Source organism: Podarcis liolepis (genome assembly GCF_965112155.1).
Source record: "Podarcis liolepis genome assembly, chromosome: 15".
Lineage (NCBI taxonomy): Eukaryota > Metazoa > Chordata > Lepidosauria > Squamata > Lacertidae > Podarcis > Podarcis liolepis.
Genome location: NC_139566.1, coordinates 16,250,753 through 16,263,999, shown reverse-complemented (window position 1 = coordinate 16,263,999; position 13,247 = coordinate 16,250,753). Strand labels below are relative to the sequence as shown.

At 51.7% G+C, this 13,247-nt stretch overlaps 1 protein-coding gene and 1 long non-coding RNA gene across 27 annotated transcripts in view; one reads left to right on the top strand and one right to left on the bottom strand.

Moving 5' to 3' along the window:
* LOC310694692 overlaps positions 1 to 13,247 on the top strand; it is a 196,616-nt gene that overhangs the window by 31,950 nt on the left and 151,419 nt on the right. The window lies entirely within an intron of this gene.
* NRXN2 (neurexin 2) overlaps positions 1 to 13,247 on the bottom strand; it is a 351,610-nt gene that overhangs the window by 284,157 nt on the left and 54,206 nt on the right. For 24 of the 26 annotated variants that reach the window (XM_083477881.1, XM_083477882.1, XM_083477880.1 and 21 more), the window contains exon 2: positions 10,978 to 12,170. In XM_083477881.1, coding sequence (XP_083334007.1) covers positions 10,978 to 11,689 — 712 coding nt within the window. In that variant the 5' untranslated portion in view covers positions 11,690 to 12,170. Of the gene's footprint in view, positions 1 to 8,084; positions 8,419 to 10,977; positions 13,130 to 13,247 lie in introns of those variants that run through there. The other 2 variants (XM_083477892.1, XM_083477891.1) reach the window with 2 other exon arrangements.

Sequence of the window (13,247 nt, the reverse complement as noted above, 5' to 3'; positions counted from 1 at the left end):
GGGAAGCCAGTAAGAGCACAAGAGCCCTTTCGCCTCCTGCGGTTTCCACAAATGGCATTAGAAGCATGGCTGCCTCGAGCTGTGGAGGCACAGTATAGCCATCATGGCTAGATAGCCCACTCCTCCATGAACCATGGCATTTCCCCCAACTTAAATGCCTGGTGTGGAAGAGCCCAAAGTCTCGGTGGGAATGCACAACTGCCTTTATTTTGCACAATTTTCTCCTGGTGCAGAATTAGACCTTTACTGCGTGGCAGACTTTGGGCTTTCCCTCCTCAGTTCCACCACAGAGTCGTCGTCCCCCCAGCACAGACAATGCCCCAGTCACACCTCGGGGGCAATCAGAGAAGACATAGAGATGCCACGTGGCCCCTTTGAGAGGGCAACTTCCAAAGGCCACCCTGGTTCATGGGCAGATGCACACACACACACACACACACACACACACACACACAGATGCAGAAGATCCTCCCAGGTTCTATCCTAGCATGGGGAAGGGCACCTGTTTTACATGCAGAAAGTTCCAGTTTCAGTTCTAACAGCATCTCCAGGTAGAGCTGGGAGATCGCTTTGTCTGAAATCCTGGACAGCCACTGCCAATCAGTCTAGACCAGTGTTTCTCAACCTGTGGGTCCCCAGATGTTGTTGGACTACAACTCCCATCATTCCCAACCAGCATGATCAGTGGTCAGGGATGATGGGAGTTGTAGTCCAACAACATCTGGGCACCCACAGGTTGAGAACCGCTGGTCTAGACAATAGTGAGCTGGATGGACCCAATGGCCAGACTCACTATAAGGCAACATCCTATGATCCTATGTGCAGGTGGTGCTGAGAAAGACCTGTCTGAAACTGAGAAACGGCTGCCAGTCCACATATGTAGACAATACAGAGTGAGATGGTCTGATTCTGGACAAGGGACCCTCCTATGTCCCGATGTGCAAGGCCTGGACTGAATAAGTGTGTGTTTGTGTAACCACCACCACCACCCCAAGTACAGAGGCTGTGTCTTCTGCCCTCTCCCTTTCAGAAACAGTTCTGAACTGGTTCTGAACATAGCCGAACTCTCCAGCACATGCCAGGGGAGCCCTCCTGATGCCAACTGGTGGTGCCCGACGGGCACAGTAGCAGCAAGGAAGAGTCTGGAGCCGTGCCCAAGGAGATGATCCACAGGAAAGGGAAGGGGAACAGAAGCAGGAGGAAGAAGATGAAGAAGAGGGATGAGGAGGAAGGGTTTTCTTCCCACCCCATGCACATTCCCTCTCCTGGCAGCCTACTTGGCAGGCGACCTTGGGCTGACCTTGCAGGGAACAGCCAGGCTGCCTGGCCCCAGAGCGCCCTCTGCAATGATGGAAACAGCTCAGCCCCAAAGCAGCACCCATCACAGAGGATGCAGCTAATGGGAGGGGGAAGGCAGGTGGGCACTGCTCAGGCCTTGCCCATGGGCAGGGGGAGGGAGGGAGAGAGAGACTGGTGCAAAAACACAAAGAGGGAGAAAGAGAAACAGACGGAGGGAGGAACACACAAGCAAGTGCTGAAGCTGAGTTGGCCTGAACTGATGGAGCCCAGGTCAGAGAATACCTGACCCAGTTCTCAAGATGCTTGAGAAAAGGGGCAAAAGGCTCAGGTTTATTTATTTGATTCCTATCCCGTCTTTCCTCTCAGGAGCTCAAAGCAGCAAGCATGGTGTTGTTCCCCACACCCTGCCCGGCACACACACGCACATCCATGCACACACACAAACGCACACACATGTTATCTTACAACAACCCTTTCAATTAGGTAAAGCCGAGCCAGTGGCCAACCCAAGGTCACCCTGGGACTCTCACGTGTTTTTAAACAATGCAGTTTCCCCTCATTCTTAGAAAGTGGCTTGGAGAGGCCCATGGACATGTTGGGTTGCTGCAGCTCCCACCCCTTCTTTTCACATGATGAATTATTGTATTACATGGGGAGGGATTCGGATAGGCAGCAGAATTTCTGGCTTGTTCATCCTTTACGGGAACCCCGTTCACACCTCAGTATGTCACAAGATGTTGGGGCCTCCAATTAGCAAGAGATGGGGCCCCCAATTAGCAAGAGAGGAGCCCCCCTGACACCCTCCTAGCTATCTTACTAGAGCATGACGCCTACACACCCGTCCTTGACAAAGGCTTCTTCGTGGGCAAGGATGCAAATGACCTGACCCAAGGCTGTTGGTTTAAATATAGGCAGTGCCAGGGGAGCATCCGGCTGCCACTTGGAAAAACAGGAGAGAGACAGGCCAAAGGAGCCCTCGGAGGCAGGCCCAGTAGCTTCTGAAACATCCTCCCCTGTTTGCCACATGGCATGGGATGGGGGGCCTGAGGAGGAGATAGCGGGAGGGTGGAGGGAGTCACAAAAGACCTACTTGGCAAGTTGCTCATATGGACTGGAGACACATGTGGCATAGTGGGTGAGGTGTCAGACTAAGAACAGAGAAATCAGGGCTCAAATCCAGCCTTGACCACTAAGTTCACCTTGAGCCAGTCACACACCCTCAGCTTGACCTACCTCCCAAGGTTGTTGTGAGGATAATATGGAGAGGGAAGAACAAACTGCTGTATGTTCCCTATAGTCATAGAATCAGCATCGCAGGATTCGAAGGGACCCAAAGAATCATCTAGTCCTACTCCCTGAAATGCTAAAGAATCCCTGGCAGATGGCTGTCGAACCTCTGTTTAAAAACCTCCAACTTACGGAGTCCACCAGCACCTTAGTTAACATCAGCCAGACACCAAAAGCAGATCAAAGCACATGTCAGCATTCCACATGTCTAGGTAGTCTTGTCTAAGCAAAAATGCAGAGAGAAGGGTTCAGGCAATGAGTCCCAAAGAGGCTCAAAAAATTTCCTGCTCCTGAAGCCTACCTGGGAACAGCAAAAAATGTTGTTCTACTTTTATTAAAATATTCATACTCTTCCCTAGTGGGACCTTAAAGGTGGCAAAAGGCCATAATTTAAAACATGGCAAATAAAACTGCATTTTAAAAGCACCAAGGAAACACTAAAATGAAGATAAGAAAACAGCAGCAATATAATATCAGCAAATGAGAAAAGGGGAGGGGGGAGGGACAGAAGGAATAACAGAGCCAGAACCAACTTCAAGGAGCGCTGATGATAGAATTGGAAGGTAACCCTAAGGGTCATCCAAACCAACCCCTGCAATGCAAGAATCCCTGAGAGATGGCCATCTAACTTCTGTTTAAAAACCTCCAACGGAGGAGAGTCCAACACCTTCCAGGGGAGTCTGTTCCACTGTCAAAGAGCTCTTACCACCGGAAAGGTCTTCCAAATGTTTATTCCGGATCTCCTTTCTTGCCATTTGAGTCCATTGGTGTGGGTCCTACCCTCTGGAGCAGGAGAAAAGCTTGCTCCATCTTTCATGGAATATTCCTTCACATATTTGAAGATGTGATTCTATCACTTCTCAGTCTTCTCCTAGCTAAACATGCTCCCATAACCGTTCTTCATTCGGCTTGGTTTCCAGACCAAGTATCATCTTGGTTGCCCTCCTCTGCACACCTTCCAGCTTGTCAATAAATTGTCATCATATGGCTTTCCAAAGAGAAACCATTTTTAACTGGGCAAAGCAGAAGGTAGAGGAAGCCAGGGGAGTCTCCATGACCTCATCTAGGCCAGCCCTCCAGCTGCTTTGGATTACAGCTCCCACCGGACCCAGGACATACAGCTGCACTGACTGGAGCCAGTGGGGAAGGGAGGCTAGCCAATGCGCTATCACAAAGATGCCCCAAACTGGAGACCCCACCTGCTGTGTGCCAGGCCTGCAATCAGGAACTTCTCACTGGGTAGACTTAGAATGTATGAAAAGCCCTGCAGAAGGGGCCTGTTTTTACAGTAGCTAGATGCCCCTAAGAACCTAGGAACCCAGGCAGACTGCCTTTGGACCGGAAGGTTCCATAAGAACCTAAGACAAGCCCTCCAGCTGGATAAGGCCCATTGGGGGCCCCATCTATTCCAGCATCCTGTTCTCACATGCCCATTGGGGGAAGCTTGCAAGCAGGACCACTCTGCCCACTTGCAATTCCCAGAGACAGGTACCCAGAAGGCAGAACATGGACAACGTTGTGGCTGGCAGCCCTTGACAGCCCCAACCTCTTCCATCAATTAGTCTACTCCTCTTTTTGAGCCATCCAAGTTGGTGGTGTTCCCATGCCTGAGGATTCCTGGCTGAGGAAGCCTGGGAGGGACTGCAAGTTATACGGTCCTGACTGAAATGTTCTGTCGCTCACAGATAGTTTGTGTCTCTGCACAGTCGGAGGCAGGGTCCGCCCCACAGTAGAAGCCCTTCTGAACATGTGCAGAGTGCCTTTTCCCTACAAGAGAAAAACAACAACCAACTCCTTGCATGATCTGGAATTAGGGAAACAATTGCCCTGGCTCAAAAAACAGACTCGCAGGCGGGCTTGCCCACCCCTGCCCAAGGTGCCCTCCATTCCAGGGAGTAACCTTTGACCTTCAAAACTACCTTTCCTCCCCTCATGCAAAGGCCTCTCTGCCTGCTGCCCCCCCAGCAACACACACCCTTCCTGCTCGCACACTTTGAGAGGCTTCAAATCCATTTCCTTCCAAATCCATCAGCCAGCCTGGGCCAGCGTTTCCACGGCAACCGGCCTAGGCAACAGCCGCCCAGCCTGCCCGTCACGACAGCCTCCTTTGCGAGGGCCGACAACAGCCGTGGCGGCGGCGGGAGGAGTCAGGCGGCCCTGGTGTCTCCTCCGGCTGCACGAGAGGCTCCCCTGCCAAGCCCATCTCCACGGCAACCGGCCAAGTTGGTTGCCGCCACCGCCATCTGCTAGCCAGCCTCTCTCTCCAGACAACAGGCTTCCGGAGAGCAGGCGAGTGGGCGGGTGGGCTGAGCCCGAGTGCCGGCGGCATGTGGGTGTTGTGTTGTGTGTCTGCATGTAGAAGAGAAGCGGGAGAGTATTCTTGACGTAAGCGAGCACTATTTGGTGCCTTGTGCGAGACGAGGGGTTATGTAAACTCCCGTCGTCTGGTTGCGATGCAAGAGTCTGAAATTGTTGTCCTTGGCCCTGAGCTGGGAAGGGAAAAAGGGGAAACGGGAAACTTAGGATGGCGCGTGGCCAGGCGGGCACGTTCAAGGCTCTGAATCGGCAAACTGTGAGGAACCCAAATGCCCATGAAGACTCAGAGCAGGTACTCAAATTTCTTCCAGGTCGTGGGACCTCATAGTACCACTTGGTCAGACCCCACCTGGAGTCCTGTGTCCAGTTCTGGGTGCCACAGTTTAAGAAGGGTATTTTGCAAGGTAGAAGGTGTGCAGAGGAAGGTGGTCGAGATGATGAAAGGCCTGGAAACCAAGCCTTATGAGGAACGGTTGAGGCACTGGGGATGTTTAGTGTGGAGAAGAGGGGATGGAGAGGAGAGTCGTATGTGAAGGGCTGCCCCATAGAAGATGGAGCAAGCTTGTTTTGTGCTGCTCCAGAGGGCAGGACCCAAACCAACAGATTCAAATGACAAGAAAGGTGATCCCAAATAAACATTAGGAAGAACTTTCTGAGGGTAAGAGCTCTTTTGACAGTGGAACAGACTCCCTCAGAAGGCGGCAAACTCATTCACTGGAGGTTTATTAATAGAGGTTAGATGGCCATCTGTCAGGGATCATTTAGCTGTGATTCCTGCATTGCAGGGGGTTGGACAAGTTGGCCCTTAGAGGTCCCTTCCAACTCTATAATTCTGTGATTCTATGACTTCAGTTGCAGAGGGATGGAGGTAAAGCTAGTCTCCAGCTCCTATCGAGCCCAGCCAGCATGGCTAGCGGTTAGGGCTGCCAAAAATAGGAGCTGGACAACACCTGGAGGATGTTTCAGGTGCAGCAGCATCACCTTCTGCATGCAAAGCAGCTGTCCTATGGTCCTTCCCCTGTACACAGCTCTGGGCAACTCACACTAATGAAACATACCACAAGGGTGCTGGGGGAGGGCCAGAGAAAAGACCCAGGATGATGTGACCTTGGAGTTACTGGCAGGGGGTGGGCCCCTGTGTGAAACAGCATCCCTTTCTAGATATGACAGGCGCCCGCTATCTGCACTTCCCGGAAACAACGGAATGCATTTTTGTTCCAACAAGCTTTCCCTGCTGGATGGTTGGATCTTGGCCAGGAATGTATATTTGGTATCACATTATGTTTGTTTTGGTTTTTTTTAAAGCATTTGTGCTTTTTAACTGTGTCTTGCAGTTTTTATTGCACATCGCCTGGAGAATATTGTGCAGAATGTGAATAATAAATTAATAATAGCAATAATAATTAGTTGTGATCACTTGGGCCTTAAGCAGGAAGACAGTCCTGCCCACTCCCAACTCCAACCTGCCCTCTGACAGGAATTCCCCCCCCCACAGGAAGTTCACCTCTGAGCCACCTCCCACCAGTGTCCCGTTTAAGTTCCTTCAGGATGCCCCAAAGGGAACGAAGGGGAAACTGAGTCCCGAACCCTCCCTGACCCTGCCCAGTGGGCGTTGCTTACAAGGTGGGCTGAACATACCACATGCACCACTCTTCCCACGGCCTGCCACAGGGTAAGAGGCCATGTTCGCAGGGCGAAGGTGCAAAAGAGTTTCCCGCTTTTTTATTCAATTTTGAGACGGATTTCTCTCAGGGTGGCCTATTACTCATTGCCAGAAACTTAAACAAAAAACAAGGGCACAGATTTGCAAAAAAAGAAGTACATATGCTAATTTACAAGTAATTTACATGGACATTTAGAAATAATTACTATAATTTAAATTGAAGGACAATACATAGCCTCATAGTGGGGAGCAAGACTATAACCAGGTGACTTGGGATCTTTCCTGCTCTGCTGTCTTGGTGCTGCTGAGTGTAGAATGGGCAGCTTCAAGTCCCGTCCCCCCACCTACGCTCTCCCCTTTTCTGGTTTTTTTTTTTATCTCTAAACTAGGATTGGACTGGGTAGCTCTTCAAACAGAGGACTGCCTTCTCTAAAGTGGGACAGTGGCCTCCCTAACTTCACTAAACCGTATCCAGCACCGTCTGCTCTTAACCTTCAGTGGGGGGCTCTCAAATTCCACCCTAGACCTCACCAGGGATTGATCCAGGTGCCTTCTGCATGCCAAGCAAGTGCTCTGCCACCACTAAGATAGGGAGGTGCCTCTCAGCTCTGGGGGAGGACAAAAGGCCTCAAATCACTGAGTCGGGGAGGGAGGAAGAAAGGAAGGGAGCCTGCTTGCCTTCCTTGCCCACCTGCACGGGAGGGGAAATGAGCTCAGCACCCAGCAATAATATGGAAAAGGACCGCTTCTGGGCATGCACAGAATGCAGCATGGAATAGTCACAGGAATCAGGGCCCCTCACCCCCAAGGGGAACAGCTTCCCAATGCAGGACCTCTCTCCCCGCACTTTTTTGTAAGGGGCTCCAGCAATGGAGTCTGCCCAGGAAGGGTAGGGCCCCCCGGGGCCTTTCCGTCCTTCCAGATCAGCTGCCCCAGAATTGGCTCCCTCAGCAGCCCATCCTGGCTGCTCGCCAGAGCAGCAGGCAGGGCCATAAACAGATAAGTAATAGCTGGATAAATTGCAATAGCTGGGGACCAGGTTTCCTCTGACGCACAAGCAGGGCTGGCCCAAGACATGTTGGCACCTGAAGCAAATGGCAAAATGGCTCCCTGCCCCCCGGCTAGGGAAGAAAGGGTGAGTGAAGATCTATATCAGGAACAAGGGAGAGGGGAATCAAATCGACCTTAACTGATGGTTGAAGTGGGGCTCAGCTCAAAGGCCATTGCTGGATGGCTGGGGACTGAGAATCATCCTGGGCAGGCGCAGAGCCCAGGAGACCCCAGAGAGCTATTTTGTCGCCAAAGAAGGGCAGATGGGGATCCCAGCTCAGTGACACCCCCGACCCAAGACCATGGGACAGCCCCTGGTGATGCCCTAGAGGGCAAGACCCCAGTGACGTCAGCAACCGCAGACTCTGACAGCAGGTCATTCACATAAAAACACAAAGTCTAGTGAACGGTTGGAAACAGAAACAGAAACCTTAGCTCAAGGGGGTATTCTCAAATCATTCTTTCTCACCTGCTCAGGGCACCCTGAGCCAACCTGGAGATACAAGTCCTCCCCATGCGACACAGGGGGGTGGAGCTCAGGTGAACCTGAAGACCTCAGGTCAGCCCTGGAGGCCTGGCAACCCCCAGCGCAGGGAAGGCTGAGGCCTATGGGGTCTGGTAAGCCTCAGTTCAGGAGGGAAGGAGTCCAAGGAAGGTCTGGTCCCAGGCAAAGGGGGGGGCCCTGGTGGCTGCAGGGAGCAGTGTGCTGAGATTTAATTTCCCACAAGGCAGGATGCTCTGCCAGGAGTTTCATGGGAAATCAAGATGGCTGCTGAACCCAGCCAGCCAGCCAGTGCTGCTTAAGAATGCTTGGACCCAGGGCCTGTGTCAGCAGCAGGCTGTCCTGAGGTCCCAACAGCTGCCTGGGGTTGATACCTGAGCATGTTCTCCTGCACCCCTGCAAACAACAGGCAAGCATTCCCATCAATGAAAGGGTGTGGAGCCCCAAACCAAACCAGGGCCTGGTCACAGCTCTCTTTTTTTCCTGCAAAAGGAAAGTGGCCAATTAAAAGTGGGCTTTTCAAAAAGTAGCATGGCTATCCTAAGCGAAAAGTGTGAAAGGGACAGAGGGGAAAATACAGTGTGACCCACAAACAAGACCAGCAGGACATAGCGCAGACCCACATGGTAATTGTGGGTGAGGGTCAAACGGCCATGACTGTTCTCTAAGCTGCGCTTCACACCCCATAGCAGCCATTTTGTGACTGGTGCCCTTGGCAGCAGTCTGAATTTTTAATTCTTTGAAGCTCAAATAAACATTATCTATAAAACGGTATGCATTTTTATTTTTATTATGTATTTTTATATTTTATTAGCTTTTTTTAAAGTCCATGTATTCAGTAGAGAAGGGGGGTAGCACAGGAAGAGGAAAGGGGTTAGGAGGGGTATTTTACAATTTATCAAGATAAGAGTCCTGACATCTCAGTTTTTACTGGAAAAAAGGCTCAGCAAGGGAAGAAGGTGGATCGTGGAAATATCTGATCTAGTCATGGTGATACATGCCTTAGTTACATCCCGTTCAGATTACTGTAATGCTCTCTACATGGGACTGCCTTTGAAAGCGTTCGGAAATTTCAGGGGGTCCAAAGTGATGCAGCCAGACTGCTAACCAGAAATGCCTTTTTACAGCAGCTCCATTGGTCTATTTCCAGGCACAATGCAAAGTGCTGGTTATGACCTACAAAGCCCTATACAGGTTGGGGGTCAGACTATCTGGAGGATAGTTATATCCCTATATATGACCCTGACTGGGCTCTGAGATTTTCTGGGGAGACCTTTCTCTCAGCCAGCCACCCTCATAGGCACGTTTGGAGAGGACACACAAGAGGGCCTTCTCAGGGGCTGCTCCTAGACTGTGGAACTCCCTCCCATGGGAGGCTAGCCTAGCCCCTGCTCCGCTTTCCTTTCTCATGCCAACATAGACTTTCTCTGGTTCTGACAGGCCTATGACCACTAATTGGCTGTTGTGACAAGGTATTCTGAGGTGTGAAGAGATTGTATTGTAGTGTGTGTGTGTGTGTGTGTGTGTGTGTGTGTGTACACGCATTTAAATTATTTTGAGTGTTTTCAGTGCTGTTTTAATGGAGTTGCTTGTTTCTCATACTTATATTTATTGTGTGTTTTTCGTTATGTGTTTTAATTTATGCTGTCAGCTACCTGGGGTCCTGTACTGAGAGAAAGGAAGGACATGAACAGAACGGAATAAAATACACAAAGAAGTGGAGGCAAAACTTAAGGATACTAGAATGGACCCCCACCCTCGCCCTTCACAGAGACCACCAGCAGACCTCAACATATCTGAGAGTTAACAAATCACCACCATCTTTCATTTATTTACTATTCTCATCATCACAAAAGGGCTCAACAAAATGATGATCTACTAATAAGATACAGAGATTTTCTTAAATCCTCAAACTGTTCACATACTTTACTTTTAGCCATCATTACAATAGCCCTGCAGGATGGCCCTGTATCCCTTCCTCCTTATTACGGAAAAGACAGAGGCGGATCCTAGAACTGGAAGGGACTCAAAGGGTCATCTACTCCAATTCTCTGCAATGCAGAGAGAGGACCAGATTTCATTTGGCTCCCAAGACTACTGTTTCCTTTGCCTGAACCGACTATTAGGACCCCTTCCACCATGCGACACTCTCCTCGATGTGCCAGGTGCTGTACAGGCCATGGAAGCATTCACACTCCCCACGCGCAAGCCCCATGCAGTGTTAGAAACTCAGATATATAAGTTGGTGCCAAACGACTCCTTAAACCAGGGTTACAGTCGCCAAAATGGAATGCCTAGTTGCCATTTTGGGGGCAGAAGGTTTGAAAGTCATATTTTTTAATGCAGTCGTACCTCGGAAGTCGAATGGAATCCGTTCCGAAACTTCATTCAACTTCCAAAATGTTTGGAAACCAAGGCACGGCCTCCGATTTGCTGCAGGATGCTCCTGCAGCCAATCAGAAGCCGCGGAACCCTTGTTGGATGTTCAGGTTCCAAAGAACGTTTGCAAACCGGAGCACTCCCGGGTTTGCAGCATTCGGGAGCCAAAACGTTCAACTCACAAGGTGTTCGACTTCCAAGGTACGACTGTACAACTATTTGGTTCCTGAATTTTTTTCTGATGGTTTAGATGAAATATAACGGATAGAATTCTACAGGATGTGTGAAAACAGTCAAGATCCAAGGATCCCCAGGCATGCACCGCAAGATGGTGGAGACTTCAGGCATCATCCTGGCACCCAGCCATTTCCACTTGGTTGCAAGTGGTCAACAGCCAGGTGCAAAATGCACCTGGCAAATTTCAAACGCTGGCCTGGTCCCACAGGAACCCGCAGCTCCCAGGTCCCTGTTAGCCTCTTACCTTCACTGCAGAACTTCCCCTGGAATCCGGTCAGGCTGCAGTCGCACTGGACCTCGCTGTTGACCACGGTGCAGATCCCTCCGTTGACGCAGGGGTTCTGCTTAGTGCACAGGTATTCCGTGTCACTGCGGATGCCCTGGCTGCCCAGGAGGGCGGGGGGCGTGTCGCCCACTTTGAGATTGGCCACCATGCCGCGGAAGGGCATCTCATACTTGACGGTGCTGAGGGTGAGGGCCGAGAGCCGGACGTCCGGCGGGATGCCCCCCACAAAGAGGTCGCTCTCCACCGTCATGTCGCGCCGCTTGGACTTGACCTCGGCCACACGGGCCTCTCCGTCGACCACGAGCATGGTCTCGCGGTAGTTGCGCGTCAGCAGCAGCATGTGCCAGCGGTCGTCGTTGACGGGCGTCTCCAGGTGCAGGCTGGCCGGCTCGGCGCAGGAGATCGTGAAGCGCAAGCGGAAGCGCCCCTCCAGGATCAGCAGCTCCAGGAAGTCGCAGTTCCCGCCGTCGTCCAGGTACAGCACCAGGGCCCGCGAGACATTGGTCTTGAGGCTGAAGCTCAGCTCCCCCGAGGAGCTGGCATCCCACCGGGCGTAGCGAGCCCACTGGCCTGTTGCGCCCCCAAACTCCAAGGCCGCGCCGCCTGCCCCGGGGCCCAGCGCTGAGGCCACCAGCAACGCCAAGGGCAGCAGGCGCAACGCTTTCGCCATGGCCGCCCCGCTCTGCACACCTCGAGGCGAGTGGCGCCCCCCCTCCTGCTGCACACCTTCAGATCCACATGAGACTGACCGGCGCCTCCTGCAGGCAGAACAGGCCACAACCTGGCCGGGGGCAGAGAACCTCCTCTTGCTCCTCCTCAAAGAGCCGCAGGGGCTCTCGCGCAGGAAGGGGCCACGATGCACGTCTTCTGTGAAGGTCCTTGGGGCTCCCCTGTCCCCCCCCTCCCCAAGAGCCAAGGCGACTCGGAAGCAGCCCTGCCTACAGCATATTCATCCTCTCATCGACAGGGGCAGCAGAATCGCCCTCAGAACGAGGGTGGGGTGGGGGGCGGGGCACGGGCAGGATGCTCCCGGGGGCCAACAACCCGTCCGGATCTGCCGCAGTCGGAAGCTTGGTCCTTCCTTCCCTCGATGGGCTCCCTCCGAATCCGTTCTGCGTTCAGTCTGGAGTGCGCATTGTAGAAAGCTCAGCCTGGAGTGGAGCAGGAAGGGGGGTGGGGGAGAGGAAGAGAGGAGAAAAGGTAAAGTAATCAGCCACTGTGCTGGTTTTCCTTTTTTTAAGTCCCATTCCTGACCCTGTAAACAGACCCTTCCCCACATTTGGGGTCCCAATTTCCAACCCACCTGCATCACAATCCCTAGCTGGGTTCACAGTGACTGCAAGTCACACTTCGCACACAACCCAAACCGATACAGAAACATAGATATATACAGTGCTGTTTTACTATAAAAAGAGGTGCCGGAACTCACCATGAACACCTCTCTTGTTTTCTTATTATGGCAATGGTGCTCACTTGAGAGGTGCCAGAACTGAGTTTCATTGAGTTCTGGCTGGGGGGGGGGGAGCCTTAGATATATAAATATATATTTAGGGGGGTGTGGGTGGGTGTGCACACGCATATCTATATGGAACTCCCGTCATAACACCTCCTCTGCCATGTCCCAAGCAAGACTCAGCCATACCGAATGAACGGTTCCACCTGCCCAGAAAAAAATTAATTCTGAATCCCCTCAGAAGTCTCCAGTGTTTTATTTTTGTCTTTGCATGTACTCTGGAGTCCAGGACTATTTTCTGTCTCCCAGCCCACCTGCACCACACAGGCAGGATCCTCATGTGGTCTCTTTTCCTGAGGTCTCCAATGTGGCGGACATGTAGACATCATGACACCTTGAGGTGTTCCTGTTGGCACCTGCCAAGAGCCCCCGTCCTCCCTCGTCTTTTAAAATTCAGGGCTTTAAAAAAAATAATAATCCCACCTTGGGTGAGGCTGGACTGGCTGGTAGATGAAGGACAGGCATCATCCAGACCCCTCATCCACCCTCTTGCCATGCTTTCCCAGACTCTCTCTGGGCCCCATATGGGGGGGGGGGGGTAGTAGCATACTATTTTGTGTGATAGATGTATCACCTGGGGGTTTTTTGGTTTTGTTTTGCATGCTTTGGCTATTTGTTTGGTTGTGGCATAGGCTTGTCTGCTTTTATGTTTGGCTGTTAGGAGATCTCCTGCTTACTTTTTCAAAATATTTCATTAGAAAGTGCTGGTGCTTTT